General features: G+C 48.2%; 1 protein-coding gene across 1 annotated transcript in view; it reads right to left on the bottom strand.

Moving 5' to 3' along the window:
• Positions 1-17695, bottom strand: part of LOC139397093 (zinc finger protein 665-like) — a 53766-nt gene that overhangs the window by 18633 nt on the left and 17438 nt on the right. Inside the window, exons 5-6 of the mRNA XM_071143959.1 lie at positions 10643-11657; positions 7999-8008 (exon numbers count right to left, since the gene is read on the bottom strand). Of these exons, the coding sequence (XP_071000060.1) occupies positions 7999-8008; positions 10643-11657 (1025 nt within the window). The remainder of the gene's footprint in view (positions 1-7998; positions 8009-10642; positions 11658-17695) is intronic.

Here is a 17695-nt window from a genome sequence, read left to right as displayed (position 1 = left end):
GGGTGCTTGGTCGCCTGTTGGAGCATGATCAATATGTCAAGGCTGAGAAATGCTTGTTCTTCCAACAATCCATCTCCTTCCTAGGGCATCGGATTTCCACTTCAGGAGTGGAGATGGAGAGCGACCGCATTACAGCCGTGCGTAATTGGCCGACTCCAACCACGGTAAAGGAGGTGCAGCGTTTTTTGGAGTTTGCCAATTACTACCGGAGGTTTATCCGGGGTTTTGGTCAGGTGGCTGCTCCCATTACCTCACTGCTAAAGGGGGGCCCGGTGCGCTTGCAGTGGTCGGCTGAGGCGAACAGGGCTTTTGGGCACCTGAAGACTCTGTTTACCTCGGTGCCTGTGTTGGCTCATCCGGATCCCTCTTTGCCATTCATAGTGGAGGTGGACGCATCCGAAGCTGGGATAGGAGCAGTGCTCTCTCAGCGTTCGGGTACGCCACTGAAGCTTCGCCCCTGTGCTTTCTTTTCGAAGAAGCTCAGCCCGGCGGAGCGAAACTAAGATGTGGGGAACCGAGAGCTGTTAGCTGTCGTAGAAGCCTTGAAGGTGTGGAGGCATTGGCTTGAGGGGGCTAAACACCCTTTTCTCATCTGGACTGACCACCGCAATCTGGAGTACATCCGGCAGGCAAAGAGATTGAATCCTCGCCAGGCAAGGTGGGCCATGTTTTTCACTCGTTTTGTGTTTACTCTTTCTTAGAGACCAGGCTCCCAGAACGTTAAGGCAGACGCATTGTCTCGGCTGTATGACACAGAGGAGCGATCCATGGATCCCACTCCCATAATCCCAGCTTCGTGTCTGGTGGCGCCTGTAGTGTGGGAGCTGGACGCGGACATTGAGCGGGCGTCACGTGCAGAGCCCTCTCACCCTGAGTGTTCAGCTGGTCGTCTGTACGTTCCGTCTGCTGTCCGCGACCAATTGATCTATTGGGCTCACACGTCACCCTCCTCTGGTCATCCTGGGATATGTCGGACGATGCGCTGTCTTGATGGGAGGTACTGGTGGCCCACTTTAGCTAAGGACGTGAGGATTTATGTTTCTTCCTGCTCGGTGTGCGCCCAGTGCAAGGCTCCTAGACACCTGCCCAGAGGTAAGCTACAACCTCTACCAGTTCCTCAACGGCCGTGGTTGCACCTGTCGGTGGATTTTTTGACTGATCTTCCACCTTCACAGGGTTACACCACGATCCTGGTCGTTGTGGATCGGTTTTGCCCGGTCTCCCTACGGCCTTACAAACTGCAGAGGCCCTGTTTACACACGTTTTCCGGCACTATGGGGTGCCTGAGGATATAGTGTCTGATCGGGGTCCTCAGTTCACATCAAGGGTCTGGAAGGCGTTCATGAAGCGTCTGGGGATCTCGGTTAGTCTTACCTCAGGTTTTCACCCCGAGAGTAATGGGCAGGTGGAGAGAGTTAACCAGGATGTGGGTAGGTTTCTGCGGTCTTAATGCCAGGATCGGCCGGGGGAGAGGGCGAAGTTCGGCAAGTTGGGCAGAGATGGCTCAGAACTCGCTACGTCACTCCTCCACTAACCTTACTCCTTTTCAATGTGTATTAGGGTATCAGCCGGTTCTGGCTCCTTGGCATCAGAGCCAGACCGAGGCCCCTGCGGTGGACAATTGGTTTCGGCGCGCTGAGGAAACCTGGGAGGCAGCCCACATCCACCTTCAGCGTGCCATAAGGCGCCAGAAAATTGGCGCAGACCGTCGCCGCAGTGAGGCCCCAGTGTTCGCACCAGGGGACAGGGTCTGGCTCTCGACCCGAAACCTACCCCCCCGCCTGCTCTGCCGGAAGCTGGGAAACCTGCCCCTCCGCCTGCTCTGCCGGAAGCTGGGTCCGCGGTTTGTGGGGCCGTTTAAAGTCCTGAGGAGAGTGAACGAGGTATGTTATAGGTTACAACTGCCCACTAATTACCGTATTAACCCCTCGTTCCATGTGTCTCTCCTCAGGCCGGTGGTGGCTGGCCCGCTCCAGGAGGCTGAAGTGCGTGATGTTCCTCCGCCTCCTCTAGACATCGAGGAGGTCCCGGCGTACTCTGTTCGATCCATTTTGGATTCGAGACGTCGGGCGAGGGGCCTTCAGTACCTCGTGGACTGGGAGGGTTACGGGCCGGAGGAGAGATGCTGGGTTCCGGTGGAGGACGTGTTAGATTCTTCCATGTTATCAGAATTCCACCGTCTCCATCCGGATCGCCCTGCACCTCGCCCTCCGGGTCGTTCCCGAGGCCGGTGTCGACACGCTGCTAGAGCCGCGCGTCGGGGGGGGGGGGGGGGTACTGTCACGACTTCTACCGAAGTCGTTGCCTCTCCTTGTTCGGGCGGTGCTCGGCGTTCGACGTCACCGGTCTTCTAGCCATCATTGATCAATTTTTCATTTTCCATTTTTCAGTTGTCTTGTCTTCCCACACACCTGTTTTCAATCCCATTCATTACCTGTTGTGTATTTAACCCTCTGTTTCCCCTCATGTCTTTGTCAGATTGTTTATTGTCAGTGTAGTGTTTTTTTTTTGTATAGGTGCGCGACGGGTCTTCGTACCCATATTTGTTTATATTCATGTTTCTATTTAGTGTTATGGAGCATGTTACTTGGACATTATTAAAAGACTCCATTTTACACTCCGTTTGACTCTCCTGCGCCTGACTTCCCTGCCACCTATACACATATTTCTGACAGCAATTTCCAAACGCCTGAAGGTGTCCTCTGGTCTGATGAAACAAAAATAGAACTGTTTGGCCATAATGACCATCGTTATGATCGGAGGAAAAAGGGGGATGCTTGCAAGCCGAAGAACACCATCCCCACCGTGAAGCACACAGGTGGCAGCATCACGTTGTGGGGGTGCTTCGCTGCAGGAAGGACTGGGGCACTTCACAAAATAGATGGCATCATGGGTGAGGAAAATTATGTGAATATATTGAAGCAACATCTCAAGACATCAGTCAGTTAAAGCTTGGTCGCAAATGGGTCTTTCAAATGGACAATGATGCCAAGCATACTTCCAAAGTTGTGGCAAAATGGCTTAAGGACAACAAAGTCAAGGTATTGGAGTGGGCATCACAACGCCCTGACCTTAATGCTATAGAAAACAGATCATTTTTACCCTTTTAAAAATAGTTATAGGGGGAGGTCCGGGGGATGTCTGTCTTTGAAAGGGTCATTGTAATATTTAAGATGTCCCCTTTACTGATGACCTAAACCTAAAAGTCAAGGGGTCTGAATACTTTCCAAAGAAACTGTAAGTGATTGAGGAGAGAGCATAATTGCTATATTCTAATTAAAATCATTGACCCATAAGGGACCACACGACCAAAGCAAAGCGTGACCCATGCAGAATTAAAACTATATTCATCTTAATGAGAAATATAATCTAATAAACAAATGTTTGCATAACCAAAGACATGAAAACTGGTGGGAACATTGTATTTAGCTAGGATTTCATAAGGCCAGGAATGTCATTGAGAATAACAATAGACAATAGTTAATGTTGCTAGTTTAGGGATGAAGATAGTGAAGGTTCATCAATGTTAAGCATGTTTTTTTTTATTTGACGTGGAAACAATGTTTATTCAACCAGTGGGAGGCTTGTAAAAGCCCACAGGAAAGTGGAATGAGGAACTCTTCATTGAGACAATCATGAAACAGCAATCTGTGGGTGAGTTGTAGTGGATATTATAATATAAGGATCTGCTGGAGTCCAAGTCAAACCAAGATTCTTTATTTCTGAGCTCAGAGAGAACAACAGAGTTTGGTATTTGGTATTTTACTAGGATCCCCATTAGCTGTTGCAAAAGCAGCAGCTACCCCTCCTGCGGTCAACACAAAACATGACACACAATTGTCACGTCTCTCGTCGGTGGGCATGGACCAAAGCGCAGCGTGGTAAGTGTTCATGATTTTTATTTAATCAAAAAACATTAGAACAAAATAACAAAGAGAAGAATGAACAGTTCTGTAAGACAAATCAACTATACAGAAAACAACTACCCAAAAAACACAGGTGGAAAAAGGCTGCCTAAGTATGATTCCCAATTAGAGACAACGATAGACAGCTGCCTCCGATTGGGAACCACACTCCGCCAAAAACAAAGAAATAGAAAACATAGAAATAAATAAACTGGAATTCCCAACCGAGTCACACCCTGGCCCAACCAAAATAGAGAATAAAAACCTCTATGGCGTGACAATAATACAGAACATCAATAGACAAGAACAGCTCAAGGACAGAACTACATACATTTTGTAAAAGGCGCACGTAGCCTACATATCAATGCATACACACAAACTACCTAGGTCAAATAGGGGAGAGGTGTTGCTTTATCTGTTTTTTTTTAACCAGGTTTGCTATTTATTTGAGCAATATGAGATGGAAGGAAGTTCCATGCAATAAGGGCCCTATATAATACTGTACGCTTTCTTGAATTTGTTCTGGAATCTTGTGAACTGTGAAAAGACCCCCGGTGGCATGTCTGGTGGGATAAGTGTGTGTGTCAGAGATGTGTGTCATTTGACTTGTAAGAACTTTGATGATATCTGTACATTACAGGAACACCTGTGATGACAAAAGTACAATGATTCATGTTTTGCTTTAGCTTGAGATAAAGAATCAGTGGTAGACACCTTGCAAGTGCATGAAAAGGTCAACTGTACAAAGTCAGATGTCTGTGTGTTGAAACTATATTTTAGGTAACAGATGGATAAAGGGAACTAAGAGTTCCTGTTGATACTATGTTCCAGTCTTACTTCCAGTCTTACATGACTATGTTACGGTGCGTGAATGAGGACCCAAAAGCGAATTAACTTAAACAGAGCTTCTTTAATTACCAAACATAGGTAGGCTCAGACGGACCGGCAGATTCCGACAGGACAAGACAAGGTTACAGCAAACATGACGACAGTCTGGTTCAGGCATGAAACACAACAAACAAGAATCCGACAAGGACAGGAACAAAAACAGAGAGAGATATAGGGGACTAATCAGAGGGAAAAAGGGAACAGGTGGGAAAAGGGGTGACGAGGTGGTTAGGAGGAGACAAGGCACAGCTGGGGGAAAGAGGGGGTGGAAAGGTAACCTAACAACGACCAGCAGAGGGAGACAGGGTGAAGGGAAAGGACAGAGACAAGACACAACATGACAGTACATGACAGTACCCCCCCACTCACCGAGCGCCTCCTGGCGCACTCGAGGAGGAAACCTGGCGGCAACGGAGGAAATCCTCGATCAGCGCACGGTCCAGCACGTCCCGAGAGGGAACCCAACTCCTCTCCTCAGGACCGTACCCCTCCCAATCTACGAGGTACTGGTGACCACGGCCCCGAGGACGCATGTCCAAAATTCTACGGACCCTGTAGATGGGTGCGCCCTCGACAAGGATGGGGGGGGGGGGGGGGGGAAGACGAGCGGGGGCGCGAAGGACGGGCTTGATGCAGGAGACATGGAAGACCGGGTGGACGCGACGAAGGTATCGCGGAAGAAGAAGTCGAACTGCGACAGGATTAATGACCCGAGAAATACGGAACGGACCAATGAACCGCGGGGTCAACTTGCGAGAAGCCGTCTTAAGGGGAAGGTTCTGAGTGGAGAGCCAAACTCTCTGACCGCGACAATATCTAGGACTCTTAGTTCTACGCTTATTAGCAGCCCTCACAGTCTGCGTCCTATAACGGCAAAGTGCAGACCTGACCCTCTTCCAGGTGCGCTCGCAACGTTGGACAAAAGCCTGAGCGGAGGGGACGCTGGACTCGGCGAACTGAGATGAGAACAGCGGAGGCTGGTACCCGAGGCTACTCTGAAAAGGAGATAGCCCGGTCGCAGACGAAGGAAGCGAGTTGTGGGCGTATTCTGCCCAGGGGAGCTGTTCTGACCAAGACGCAGGGTTACGAAAAGAAAGACTGCGTAAGATGCGACCAATAGTCTGATTGGCCCGTTCTGCTTGACCGTTAGACTGGGGGTGAAAGCCGGAAGAGAGACTGACGGAAGCCCCAATCAAACGGCAAAACTCCCTCCAAAATTGAGACGTGAATTGCGGACCTCTGTCCGAAACGACGTCTGACGGAAGGCCATGAATTCTGAAAACATTCTCGATGATGATTTGTGCCGTCTCTTTAGCAGAAGGAAGCTTAGCAAGGGGAATGAAATGAGCCGCCTTAGAGAACCTATCGACAACCGTAAGAATAACAGTCTTCCCCGCTGACGAAGGCAGTCCGGTGACAAAATCTAAGGCGATGTGAGACCACGGTCGAGAAGGAATAGGAAGCGGCCTGAGACGGCCGGCAGGAGGAGAGATACCGGACTTAGTCTGCGCGCAGACCGAACAAGCAGCCACGAAACGAAGCGTGTCATGCTCCCGGGTGGGCCACCAAAAACGCTGGCGAATGGAAGCAAGCGTACCCCGAACGCCAGGGTGGCCGGCTAACTTGGCAGAGTGAGCCCACTGAAGAACGGCCAGACGAGTAGGAACGGGAACGAAAAGAAGGTTCCTAGGACAAGCGCGCGGCGACGGAGTGTGAGTGAGCGCTTGTTTTACCTGCCTCTCAATTCCCCAGACAGTCAACCCGACAACACGCCCCTCAGGGAGAATCCCCTCGGGGTCAGTGGAGGCTACTGAAGAACTGAAGAGACGAGACAAAGCATCAGGCTTGGTGTTCTTAGAGCCCGGACGATAAGAAATCACAAACTCGAAACGAGCGAAAAACAGCGCCCAACGCGCCTGACGCGCATTAAGTCGTTTGGCAGAACGGATGTACTCAAGGTTCCTATGGTCAGTCCAAACGACAAAAGGAACGCCCCCTCCAACCACTGTCGCCATTCGCCTAGGGCTAACCGGATGGCGAGCAGTTCGCGGTTACCCACATCATAGTTACGTTCCGACGGCGACAGGCGATGAGAAAAATACGCGCATGGGTGGACCTTGTCGTCAGAGAGGGAGCGCTGAGAAAGAATGGCTCCCACGCCCACCTCTGACGCGTCAACCTCGACAACGAACTGTCTAGAGACGTCAGGTGTAACAAGGATAGGAGCGGATGTAAAACGATTCTTGAGGAGATCAAAAGCTCCCTGGGCGGAAACGGACCACTTAAAGCACGTCTTGACAGAAGTAAGGGCTGTGAGAGGAGCTGCCACCTGACCGAAATTACGGATGAAACGACGATAGAAGTTCGCGAAGCCGAGAAAGCGCTGCAGCTCGGCGCGTGACTTAGGGACGGGCCAATCAATGACAGCTTGGACCTTAGCGGGATCCATCTTAATGCCTTCAGCGGAAATAACAGAACCGAGAAATGTGACGGAGGAGGCATGAAAAGTGCACTTCTCAGCCTTCACAAAAAGACAATTCTCTAAAAGGCGCTGGAGGACACGTCGAACGTGCTGAACATGAATCTGGAGTGACGGTGAAAAAAATCAGGATATCGTCAAGGTAAACGAAAACAAAGATGTTCAGCATGTCTCTCAGGACATCATTGACTAATGCCTGAAAGACAGCTGGAGCGTTAGCGAGGCCGAAAGGAAGAACCCGGTATTCAAAGTGCCCTAACGGAGTGTTAAACGCCGTCTTCCACTCGTCCCCCTCCCTGATGCGCACGAGATGGTAAGCGTTACGAAGGTCCAACTTAGTGAAAAACCTGGCTCCCTGCAGGATCTCGAAGGCTGAAGACATAAGAGGAAGCGGATAACGATTCTTCACTGTTATGTCATTCAGCCCTCGATAATCTATGCAGGGGCGCAGAGACCCGTCCTTCTTCTTGACAAAAAAAAACCCCGCTCCGGCGGGAGAGGAGGAGGGGACTATGGTACCGGCGTCAAGAGCTACAGACAAATAATCTTCGAGAGCCTTACGTTCGGGAGCCGACAGAGAGTATAGTCTACCCCGGGGGGGGGTGGTTCCCGGAAGGAGATCAATACTACAATCATACGACCGGTGTGGAGGAAGAGAGGTGGCCCTGGACCGACTGAACACCGTGCGCAGATCGTGATATTCCTCCGGCACCCCTGTCAAATCACCAGGCTCCTCCTGTGAAGAAGAGACAGAGGAAACAGGAGGGATAGCAGACATTAAACATTTCACATGACAAGAGACGTTCCAGGAGAGGATAGAATTACTAGACCAATTAATGGAAGGATTATGACAAACTAGCCAGGGATGGCCCAAAACAACAGGTGTAAAAGGTGAACGAAAAATTAAAAAAGAAATGGTTTCACTATGATTACCAGAAACAGTGAGGGTTAAAGGTAGCGTCTCACGCTGAATCCTGGGGAGAGGACTACCATCCAGGGCGAACAAGGCCGTGGGCTCCTTTAACTGTCTGAGAGGAATGTCATGTTCCCGAGCCCAGGTCTCGTCCATAAAACAGCCCTCCGCCCCAGAGTCTATTAAGGCACTGCAGGAAGCTGACGAACCGGTCCAGCGTAGATGGACCGACAAGGTAGTGCAGGATCTTGAAGGAGAGACAGGAGTAGTAGCGCTCACCAGTAGCCCTCCGCTTACTGACGAGCTCTGGCCTTTTACTGGACATGCAGTGACAAAATGACCAGCGGAACCGCAATAGAGACAGAGGCGGTTGGTGATTCTCCGTTCCCTCTCCTTAGTCGAGATGCGGATACCTCCCAGCTGCATGGGCTCAGCACCCGAGCCGGCAGAGGAAGATGGTAGTGATGCGGAGAGGGGGGCGACGGAGAGCGCGAGCTCCTTTCCACGAGCTCGGTGACGAAGATCAACCCGTCGCTCAATGCGAATAGCGAGTTCAATCAAGGAATCCACGCTGGAAGGAACCTCCCGGGAGAGAATCTCATCCTTTACCTCTGCGCGGAGACCCTCCAGAAGACGAGCGAGCAAGGCCGGCTCGTTCCAGCCACTGGAGACAGCAAGAGTGCGAAACTCAATAGAGTAGTCTGTTATGGATCGATTGCCTTGACATAGGGAAGACAGGGCCCTGGAAGCCTCCTCCCCAAAAACAGATCGATCAAAAACCCGTATCATCTCCTCCTTAAAGTCCTGATACTGGTTAGTACACTCAGCCCTTGCCTCCCAGATTGCCGTGCCCCACTCACGAGCCCGTCCAATAAGGAGAGATATGACGTAGGCGACACGAGCAGTGCTCCTGGAGTAAGTGTTGGGCTGGAGAGAAAACACAATATCACACTGGGTGAGGAACGAGCGGCATTCAGTGGGCTCCCCAGAGTAACACGGCGGGTTATTGATTCTGGGCTCCGGAGATTCGAAAGCCCTGGAAGTGGCCGGTGGATCGAGGCGGAGATGGTGAACCTGTTCTGTGAGGTTGGAGACTTGGGTGGCCAGGGTCTCAACGGCATGTCGAGCAGCAGACACTTCCTGCTCGTGTCTGCCTAGCATCGCTCCCTGGATCCCGACGGCTGAGTGGAGAGGATCCGAAGTCGCTGGGTCCATTCTTGGTCGGATTCTTCTGTTACGGTGCGTGAATGAGGACCCAAAAGCGAATTAACTTAAACAGAGCTTCTTTAATTACCAAACATAGGTAGGCTCAGACGGACCGGCAGATTCCGACAGGACAAGACAAGGTTACAGCAAACATGACGACAGTCTGGTTCAGGCATGAAACACAACAAACAAGAATCCGACAAGGACAGGAACAAAAACAGAGAGAGATATAGGGGACTAATCAGAGGGAAAAAGGGAACAGGTGGGAAAAGGGGTGACGAGGTGGTTAGGAGGAGACAAGGCACAGCTGGGGGAAAGAGGGGGTGGAAAGGTAACCTAACAACGACCAGCAGAGGGAGACAGGGTGAAGGGAAAGGACAGAGACAAGACACAACATGACAGTACATGACAGACTAGGTAGTGGATTAATTTGGCTTCCCTCCAGGCCTGAAAACAAAGACTTTCCTCTAGGCTCATGTTAAAAATATGACAGATAGGAGTGGCTATAGAGTCAGCTACTGTCCTCAGTAGCTTTCCATCTAAGTTGTCAATGCCAGGAGGTTTGTCATTATTGATCGGTAACAATTGTTCCACCTCTCCCACACTAACTTTACAACATTCAATACTTGCACTGCTTTTCTTTCATGATGTTTTTTTCCATCATTCTTTATATCATTGATCTTGGCTTCTTAATGAGTTTATTATTTTTGTTGAGTTTGGTCACATCATTTCTCAATTTGCAGTTCATAAAACAGCCAGCCAGATGTGCAGCCAGACTTATTAGCCACTCCTTTTGCCCCAACTCTTTCAAACATACAGTTTTTAAATTCCTCATCAATCCATGGAGCCTTAACAGTTCTAACAGTCAGTTTCTTAACAGGTACATGTTACTCAATAATTGGAAGAAGCAATTTCATCTGGTAAAAACAGGTAAACACATTATCAGTCAACAATATAAGACAATGGGAGCACTGTGTATGTTCTCTGATGAGTTGTGAGTCAATGAGATGTGAAATATCAATATACATGCTAAGAGAAGTAATTTCTCTCTCCTGTGTGGATTCTCTAATGACGTTTAAGTGATTGTTATGAGTAATATGTTTTCCCAAAATCTAATCTTCTGTAAAGCCTTCTCCTCTGTGTCTCATGTTATTTCAGGCTTCCTAAATGGGCAAAAGCTTTGCATCCTGGGAGGAGTGGTAATGCATCTCCCCTGTGTGTATTATCTTGTGCTGTTTCAGGGTCCCTAACTGGTTAAAACACTTGCCACACTGGGAGCAGTGGTAAGGCTTCTCCCCTGTGTGTATTCTCTCGTGCTGTTTCAGGGCCCCTAACTGGTTAAAACACTTGACACAGCGGGAGCAGTGGTAAGGCTTCTCTCCTGTATGTATTCTTTCGTGTTTTTTCAGATCCCCTGCACCGTTGAAACACTTGCCACACTGGGAGCAGTGGTAAGGCTTCTCCCCTGTGTGTATTCTTTCGTGTTTTTTCAGATACCCTGCCCAGGTGAAACACTTTCCACACTGGGAGCATTGGTAAGGCTTCTCCCCTGTGTGAATTTTCTCATGGGCTTTCAGGTGTCCTTTCTCGCTATACATCTTTTCACATTGCGAGCAATGGTAAGGCTTCTCCCCTGTGTGTATTCTCTCATGTCGTTTCAGCTTCCCCAAATCGTTAAAACCCTTTCCACACTGGGAGCAGTGGTAACGATTCTCCCCTGTGTGTATTACCTTGTGCTGTTTCAGGGTCCCTAACTGGTTGAAACACTTTCCACAGTGGGAGCAATGGTAAGGCTTCTCCCCTGTGTGTATTCTCTCATGTCGTTTCACCTTGCCCAAATCGTTAAAACGCTTTCCACAGTGGGAGCAGTGGTAAGGCTTTTCACCCGTGTGTATTCTCTCGTGTCGTTTCAGCTTCCCCAAATCGTTACAACCCTTTCCACACTGGGAGCAGTGGTAAGGCTTCTCCCCTCTGTGTATTCTCTCGTGTCGTTCCAGCTTCCCCAAATCGTTAAAACGCCTTCCACACTGGGAGCAGTGGTAAGGCTTATCCCCTGTGTGTATTCTCCCGTGTCGTTTCAGCTTTCCCAAATCGTTAAAACCCTTTCCACACTGGGAACAGTGGTAAGGCTTCTCCCCTGTGTGTATTCTCTCGTGTCGTTTAAGCTCATTTAAGTGGTTATAACCCTTTCCACAGTGGGAACACTGGTGTCTTCTTGCTGGTTTGTACGTCCCTGGCTCTGGTTCCTCTGAGTCTGGTCTTTCTCCTGCCAAAGACAGTGTGTTTTTTAAAATAGAGACCCGAATGAAACCTCCACATATGAAACGGCCTTGCTACGAGGGTAAATCCTAATCAGATCCCTCAATAACCTAAGGCCAGTTTTAACAATCTCAGTGTGATTTTAAAACAAATGTTGTAGAGTTTCCTGGTAATTACTGACAATGTTTACACTACTTATTTATTCATTCTGTTTTCGTCAGAACACAAAAAACTAAACAGTTCTAGGACACTCAAGACACAGACGTCACTGGATTCCAATCGAGCAGGTAGTTCTAAATATATAACTTTAATAGCTGTATGATACAGAATGCGACCTACAGTAGTGGCCAAAAGTTTTGAGAATTAAAAATATTAATTTCCACAAAGTTTGCTGCTTCAGTGTCTTTAGATATTTTTGTCAGATGTTACTATGGAATGCTGAAGTATACTTACAAGCATTTCATAAGTGTCAAAGGTTTTTATTTACAATGACATTAAGTTGATGCAGTGTCAATATTTGCAGTGTTGACCCTTCTTTTTCAAGACCTCTGCAATCCGCCCTGGCATGCTGTCAATTAACTTCTGGGCCACATCCTGACTGATGGCAGCCCATTCTTGCATAATCAATGCTTGGATTTTGTCAGAATTTGTGGGTTTTTGTTTGTCCACCCGCCTCTTGATGATTGACCACAAGTTCTCAATAGGATTAAGGTCTGGGGAGTTTCCTGGCCATGGACCCAAAATACTGTTGTTTTGTTACCCGAGCCACTTTGTTATCACTTTTGCCTTGTGGCAAGGTGCTCCATCATGCTGGAAAAGGCATTGTTCGTCACCGAACTGTTCCTGGATGGTTGGGAGAAGTTGCTCTTCGAGGATGTGTTGGTACCATTCTTTATTCATGGCTGTGTTCTTAGGCAACATTGTGAGTGTGCCCACACCCTTGGCTGAGAAGCAACCCCACACATGAATGGTCTCAGGATGCTTTACTGTTGGCATGACACAGGACTGATGGTTGCGCTCACCTTGTCTTCTCCGGACAAGCTTTTTTCCGGATGCCCCAAACATTCGGAAAGGGGATTCATCAGAGAAAATGACTTTGCACTAGTCCTCAGCAGTCCAATCCCTGTAACTTTTGCAGAATATCAGTCTGTCCCTGATGTTTTTCCTGGAGAGAAGTGGTTTCTTTGCTGTCCTTCTTGACACCAAAAGTCTTCGCTTCACTGTGCGTGCAGATGCACTCACACCTGCCTGCTGCCATTCCTGAGCTCTGTACTGGTGGTGCCCCGATCCCGCAGCTGAATCAACTTTAGGAGACGGTCCTGGCACTTGCTGGACTTTCTTGGGTGCCCTGAAGCCTTCTTCACAACAATTGAATGGCATTTTAATGGCATCGGACCGAGGCTCTGCATCTGTCCTCGTGCTCCTAGACCTTAGTGCTGCTTTTGATACCATCGATCACCACATTCTTTTGGAGAGATTGGAAACCCAAATTGGTCTACACGGACAAGTTCTGGCCTGGTTTAGATCTTATCTGTCGGAAAGATATCAGTTTGTCTCTGTGAATGGTTTGTCCTCTGACAAATCAACTGTATATTTCGGTGTTCCTCAAGGTTCCGTTTTGGGACCACTATTGTCTTCACTATATATTTTACCTCTTGGGGATGTTATTCGAAAACATAATGTTAACTTTCACTGCTATGCGGATGACACACAGTTGTACATTTCAATGAAACATGGTGAAGCCCCAAAATTACCCTTGCTAGAAGCATGTGTTTCAGACATAAGGAAGTGGATGGCTGCAAACTTTCTACTTTTAAACTCGGACAAAACAGAGATGCTTGTTCTAGGTCCCAAGAAACAAAGAGATCTTCTGTTGAATCTGACAATTAATCTTAATGGTTGTACAGTCGTCTCAAATAAAACTGTGAAGGACCTCGGCGTTACTCTGGACCCTGATCTCTCTTTTGAAGAACATATCAAGACCATTTCAAGGACAGCTTTTTTCCATCTACGTAACATTGCAAAAATCAGAAACTTTCTGTCCAAAAATGACGCAGAAAAATTAATCCATGCTTTTGTCACTTCTAGGTTAGACTACTGCAATGCTCTACTTTCCGGCTACCCGGATAAAGCACTAAATAAACTTCAGTTGGTGCTAAATACGGCTGCTAGAATCCTGACTAGAACCAAAAAATTTGATCATATTACTCCAGTGCTAGCCTCTCTACACTGGCTTCCTGTCAAAGCAAGGGCTGATTTCAAGGTTTTACTGCTAACCTACAAAGCATTACATGGGCTTGCTCCTACCTATCTCTCTGATTTGGTCCTGCCGTACATACCTACACATACGCTACGGTCACAAGACGCAGGCCTCCTAATTGTCCCTAGAATTTCTAAGCAAACAGCTGGAGGCAGGGCTTTCTCCTATAGAGCTCCATTTTTATGGAACGGTCTGCCTACCCATGTCAGAGACGCAAAGTCGGTCTCAACCTTTAAGTCTTTACTGAAGACTCATCTCTTCAGTGGGTCGTATGATTGAGTGTAGTCTGGCCCAGGAGTGGGAAGGTGAACGGAAAGGCTCTGGAGCAACGGACCGCCCTTGCTGTCTCTGCCTGGCCGGTTCCCCTCTTTCCCACTGGGATTCTCTGCCTCTAACCCTATTACAGGGGCTGAGTCACTGGCTTACTGGGGCTCTCTCATGCTGTCCCTGGAAGGGGTGCGTCACCTGAGTGGGTTGATTCACTGATGTGGTCATCCTGTCTGGGTTGTGCCATGGCGGAGATCTTTGTGGGCTATACTCAGCCTTGTCTCAGGATGGCAAGTTGGTGGTTGAAGATATCCCTCTAGTGGTGTGGGGGCTGTGCTTTGGCAAAGTGGGTGGGGTTATATCCTTCCTGTTTGGCCCTGTCCGGGGGTGTCCTCAGATGGGGCCTCCTGACCCCTCCTGTCTCAGCCTCCAGTATTTATGCTGCAGTAGTTTATGTGTCGGGGGGGCTAGGGTCAGTTTGTTATATCTGGAGTACCTCTCCTGTCCTATTCGGTGTCCTGTGTGAATCTAAGTGTGCGTTCTCTAATTCTCTCTTTCTCTCTCTCTCTCAGAGGACCTGAGCCCTATGACCATGCCCCAGGACTACCTGACATGATGACTCCTTGCTGTCCCCAGTCCACCTGGCCGTGCTGCTGCTCCAGTTTCAACTGTTCTGCCTTATTATTATTATTCAACCATGCTGGTCATTTATGAGCATTTGAACATCTTGGCCATGTTCTGTTATAATATCCACCCGGCATAGCCAGAAGAGGACTGGCCACCCCACATATGCTCTCTCTAATTCTCTCTCTCTCTCTCGGAGTACCTGAGCCCTAGGACCATGCCCCAGGACTACCTGACATGATGACTCCTTGCTGTCCCCAGTCCACCTGACCGTGCTGCTGCTCCAGTTTCAACTTTTCTGCCTTATTATTATTATTCAACCATGCTGGTCATTTATGAGCATTTGAACATCTTGGCCATGTTCTGTTATAATCTCCACCCGGCACAGCCAGAAGAGGACTGGCCACCCCACATAGCCTGGTTCCTCTCTAGGTTTCTTCCTAGGTTTTGGCCTTTCTAGGGAGTTTTTCCTAGCCACCGTGCTTCTACACCTGCATTGCTTGCTGTTTGGGGTTTAAGGCTGGGTTTCTGTACAGCACTTTGAGATATCAGCTGATGTACGAAGGGCTATATAAATACATTTGATTTGATTTGAACCGCTCTCCTTGAAGTTCTTGATGATCCGATAAATGGTTGATTTTGGTGCAATCTTACTGGCAGCTATATCCTTGCCTGTGAAGCCCTTTTTGTGCAAAGCAATGATGACGGCACCTGTTTCCTTGCAGGTAACCGTGGGTGACATATGAAGAACAATGATTCCAAGCACCACCCTCCTTTTGAAGCTTCCAGTTTTGGGGGGGATTCAGTTCATTTGCATGGAAAATAGGGACTTTGTAATTAATTGCAATTCATCTGAACACTCTTCATAACATTCTGGAGTAAATGCAAATAGCCATCATACAAACTGAGGCAGCAGATTTGGTGAAAATTAAAATGTGTCATTCTCAAAACAACATGTAAAGTGTTGGTTGGATGTTTAATGAGCTGGGAAAAAAATATTGCAGAATTTTTTACATCCCTGTTAGTTAACATTTATTCTCTGCCAAGATAATCCATCAACCTGACAGGTGTGGCATATCAAGAAGCTGATTGAACAGCTTGATTATTACACAGGTGCACCTTGTGCCGGGGAAAAAGGCCACTCTAAAATATGCAGTTTTGTCACAATGCCACAGATGTCTCAAGTTTTGAGGGTGCATGCAATTGGCATGCTGACTGAAGGAATATCCACTAGAGCGGTTACCAGATAATTGAATGTTCAATTCTCTACCAGAAGCCACCTTGCAACGTCATTTTAGAGAATTTGGCAGTACATCCAACTGGCCTCACAACCACAGACCACATATAACGACGCCAGCCCAGGATCCCCACAGCATCTGAGACCAGCCACCCGAGTTGTATTTCTATTTGTAATGAAGCCCTTTTGTGGGGAAAAACGAATTCTGATTGGCTGGGCCTGGCTCCGCAATGGGTGGGCTTATGCCCTCCAGGGCCCACCAATGGCTGCACCCCTCAGTCATGTAAAGTCCATAGATTAGGGCCTAATTTATTTATTTACAATGACTGACTTATATGAACTGTAAATCGTTGAAATTGCTGTTTATATTTTGGTTCAGTATACATACAGACACAGTGCATTCGTTAAGTATTCAGACCCCTTCACCTTTTCCATATTTTGTTACATTTCAGCATTATTCTAAAATTGATTAAATTGTTTCCCCCCTCGCCAATCTAAACTCAGCAAAAAAAAGAAATGTCCTCTCACTGTCAACTGCGTTTACTTTCAGCAAACTTAAGATGTGTAAATATTTGTTGGAACATAAGATTCAACAACATACATAAACTGAACAAGTTCTACAGAAATGTGACTAACTGAAATGGAATAATGTGTCAACATAATAATGTGTCAAAATCAAAAGTAACAGTCAGTATCTGGGACGGCAGGGTAGCCTAGTGGTTAGAGAGTTGGACTAGTAACCGAAAGGTTGCAAGTTCATATCCCCGAGCTCACAAGGTACAAATCTGTCGTTCTGCCCCTGAACAGGCAGTTAACCCACTGGCCGTCATTGAAAATAAGAATTTGTTCTTAACTGACTTGCCTAGTTAAATAAAGGTAAAATTAAAATAAATAAAAAATCTGGTGTGGCCACCAGCTGCATTAAGTACTGCAGTGCATCTCCTCCTCATGGACTGCACCAGATTTGGCAGAACTTGCAGTGAGATGCTACCTTCCGGTCTTGCAGGAAATCACGCACAGAACGAGCAGTATGGCTGGTGGCATTGACATGAGCCTGCAGGAAGGGTACCCTGTAACGCACAGCGTTGAGAGTGCCTGCAATGACAACAACCTCTGATGATGATGCTGTGACACACCGCCCCAGACCATGATGGCCCCTCCACCTCCAAATCGATCCCGCTCCAGAGTACAGGCCTCCGTGTAATGCTCATTTCTTTGACGATAAACGCGAAACCGACCATCACCCCTGGAGGCAAAACCGTGACTTTTTGTGACGGTGGGTTTGTGCCCAGAGGCGACGTTGTTGCCAGTGATGTCTGGTGAGGACATGCCTTACAACAGGCCTGCAAGCCCTCAGTCCAGCCTCTCTCAGCCTATTGAGGACAGTCTGAGCACTGATGGAGGGATAGTGCGTTCCTGGTGTAACTTGGGCAGTTGTTGTTGCCATCCTGTACCTGTTCCGCAGGTGTGATGGTCGGATGTCCCGATCCTGTGCAGGTGTTGTTACACGTGGTCTGCCACTGCGAGGACGATAAGCTGTCCGTCCTGTCTCACTGTAGCGCTGTCTTAGGCGTCTCACAGTACAGACATTGCAATTTATTTCCCTGGCCACATCTGCAGTCCTCATGCCTCCTTGCAGCATGCCTAAGGCACATTC

Source organism: Oncorhynchus clarkii, unplaced genomic scaffold (genome assembly GCF_045791955.1).
Source record: "Oncorhynchus clarkii lewisi isolate Uvic-CL-2024 unplaced genomic scaffold, UVic_Ocla_1.0 unplaced_contig_11839_pilon_pilon, whole genome shotgun sequence".
NCBI lineage: Eukaryota > Metazoa > Chordata > Actinopteri > Salmoniformes > Salmonidae > Oncorhynchus > Oncorhynchus clarkii.
This window is presented reverse-complemented; position numbering and strand designations above follow the sequence as displayed.